Raw genomic sequence first — 3,319 nt, 5'->3', positions numbered from 1 at the left:
GATGTTGCATCGCCCCAGAGCATTCCCATATTCCACTATTTCACTTTTGAAGAACAACTTCCTTTCAGGGGAAATTTGGGGACACAAACAAACAAAAACAAAAAAAAATTATTACTAGAATAAAAAAAAAAGAAACTTTAAGATGAATATTATAAGATATAAGACCACTTATTATTTAGTATTACATTTTACTGTGAAGAGGAAAAAGACTGGAGCACACTGGTTTTAAAACTGCCTTTAAAAGTGCAAACAGACTGCACATTCAAATAGTCCATGTGCTCCTGTCTCTCCGTGTCCCTCTGAGAGGCTCCTGATTCAGCTGCATTTGTTTTAGCAACTCATCATTTTAATTTTGTCTGTCACACTTTTAACTCCTTAAATCAGAGTTTTGACTTAAGTCTTACCATGAACCTTTTTTGTAACGTTGTCACTCCTACTATTTCATCTTTCTTTCTGAAAAAGTAGTCGGAGGGAAAAAGTATATTGAACGAAAATATTGAACATAACCATAACCAAGCCAAAACCTTATAGGTATACATGATGACGTAATAAATCAGTAAAAAATGATAACCTCAGTTAAAAGGCTCCAGTTCGAACTTAAAAGTTTGACTAACCATAGGCACTTTTATTGTTCTCACTGTGTCTTCTGTGTTTCTCTGTTCCTGGTTGAAATGGAATTCCATAATATTTGGTGCTAGAAAAAAAAGCAAGCAAAATATTTCACATAACCTTAACTTCATACATTAAGCCAACATCAAGAACACATAAATTCATAGTTGCAACATTCATGATTAATCCATAATATACGACTTTCTCATTTAGGCACACATGTGTTCTTGTGCGTGCAGGTGCCGACAGAAGGCGCGGGCGGCAGACGTACACGCGCCACCAGACGCTCGAGCTGGAGAAGGAGTTCCACTTCAACCGGTACCTCACGCGGCGGCGACGCATCGAGATCGCGCACGCGCTCTGCCTCACGGAGCGGCAGATCAAGATCTGGTTCCAGAACCGAAGGATGAAGTGGAAGAAGGAGAAAAGAGTGACTGAGAGCGGCTCCCTGACAGCAGCTTTGCCGACTGAGGAGGAAGAGGAGGAGGAAGAGGAGGAGGAGGAGGAGGAGGAAGAGGAGGAAGAGGAGGAGGAGTGATACTAATGACTCCACTGGACACCTTAAAACAACTGTTTGTTTTTCATTTTGAGTAGTAATGTAGATGTAACGGGAATAAAAAGTGGTCTTGGCCCGGCAGTCAGTGCCACTGTGAGCAAAGACACATTTGAAATGACAAGCATTGGGTTTTTTTATGTTTCTATGTCTTATGTAGGCCTTCAAACTGTGGCTGTTTTACTGTAGAGTGTACAGCTGAATATATTTAGCTCCGGCTAAAGAAAAGGCAAATAATTCAATGTGGTTACACCACTATCTTCCATCATGTAAACATCCGATGTTAGTCTCCTAGAGATATCCGAGAAGTAGAGACAGACAGTAGGGAGAGAAGTCATGGTTTTGCTTCAAATACATTTTTTTATTTTTCAGATACAAGACATATATTGATCCTGATGTAATGCATTCTTCTCACATGTCGCATTCAGGAAAAAGCTTCTATTGTAGCCTATCTGAGGGATGGAGATTTATGTAGCCAGTAACCCTTATATTAGAGAACACCTGGCTCTTCTGATCTGCAGCACAAAGGGACCACATGCGTGTTAATGAATGAAACATTAATGTTAGAAATGAGTGGAATCATGAGCTTAAAGTTGTGTTTATTGGAATATCAGACTTTCATCAGCTCTGCTGTGCTCCGCTCTGTGTGTTACTGCAGAGCTGTAGCCAGGGTTTAGAAGAACAGCAGAACCACAGCAACTAAACTCACTACAGTTTTCAAAGCAACACAACATGCCACTTCTTAAAATAATAATTTAACGATTCAATTATACTTTATCTAAATATGATTTCCATATGTATTCCTAAAAGTGTTATTTTTAAGATATGTATTTGAATGAATTTGATCTGAATCAGCTGCGTGCGCAACAGCGCTGACTGTCTCCGGGTTGCTCCAGGTTGTGTGTTCGCTGCTTTCTACTGGGTAACATCCAACTATAAGACTGCTAACACAGCGATGCAGACAGTTGCGTTAAATGAGAGGATAAAGCCTGTCTGCTGTGTGTGTTCATACATTAAGTGTATCTCTTGGATTAATGAAATGATTTGTTTCACTTTTGACTGTGTTTTATTTGTATTTGCAGCTATTGTCTACATGTTCAGACAATATGGCAAATTAAAATAATAAAAACTGTAACTGCAATGAGCATGTTGTCATATCTTTTAGATGAATCCTCTTGCTTCTGGAAATAAGTCTAGCTGTTTAAATGTGTAGTTCTGTTGGAAGACAAAACGTCTTCATAACATGAACGATATACGACTATTATAACCACTATTAGGCTATCAACAAGAATAATAAAGACATGAGAAAAATCATGTATTATTGGGTCTGAGACATACAGTATACAAATACAATAACTTCAACACGTTCACTAAACAATATACACGTCAATACAATTTGGAACAAATGTTTGATTGCTTCCTGGACATCTTTAACTCCAACAAGTTCCGCTAACCAATGAAACATGTTTGTTTATTCATATGTCGGCATCTGTAGAACTCTACCATCAAAAAGAGAGTTTTGCACACACGTGCACTGCAACATAAGCATTATTAATTTCTAACCATCCTTTATCAGTTTCACTTTGACTTGAGAGTGTAATCACGACTTTCACAGATTATAAACCACAGTAATGAGTTAATGTGCGTTTAACATATCCTCACCTTGTTTACAGGTTTAAATCTAGTAATGGCCTTTTACCCCCCTCTGTTGCAGCTGATAGCTAAATAACATTCAAACTTTCAGTATTTACACTTGCGTCCTCACAAAAAAAAGAAAAAGAAAAAATATATATAATTCCAAGTAAATTATGAACAAGATCACATCTGAGAGTTTTGGATTCAAATGTTTCAAATGCACGGACCGTTTAACATCGCACGAGTCGGTGACTACATCCTGAACACTAACAAAATCCAATAAATGAATGATCAAATTCTAATTGTATTATTTGATACTCAAAAGATAAATAACTCTAATACCCATAACACATTTTATTTTATAAAAGACCGCTGATGAGGACTATGAGATTTGATTTAAAGTACAACTATTTTCTTCTTAAATTAATAACACATTACTTTCTACAAAACGGACTGCGGCCATTCATTAAAGGTGTTTATTTATGTAGGTTAATGAAATAGCGCCTTGTGAAATCATTATAT

The 3,319-nt window shown here is 37.1% G+C and overlaps 1 protein-coding gene across 1 annotated transcript in view; it reads left to right on the top strand.

Annotated features, from left to right (window-relative positions):
• hoxb7a (homeobox B7a) overlaps window positions 1-1,154 on the top strand; it is a 6,599-nt gene extending 5,445 nt beyond the window's left edge. Inside the window, exon 2 of the mRNA XM_029437156.1 lies at window positions 849-1,154. Coding sequence (XP_029293016.1) covers window positions 849-1,147 — 299 coding nt within the window. The 3' untranslated portion in view covers window positions 1,148-1,154. The remainder of the gene's footprint in view (window positions 1-848) is intronic.
• Window positions 1,155-3,319: the final 2,165 nt, after the last annotated feature.

Source organism: Cottoperca gobio, chromosome 8 (assembly GCF_900634415.1).
Source record: "Cottoperca gobio chromosome 8, fCotGob3.1, whole genome shotgun sequence".
Taxonomy (NCBI): domain Eukaryota; kingdom Metazoa; phylum Chordata; class Actinopteri; order Perciformes; family Bovichtidae; genus Cottoperca; species Cottoperca gobio.
Note: the sequence above shows the minus strand (reverse complement) of the source record. Positions and strands in the feature narration are given on the sequence as shown.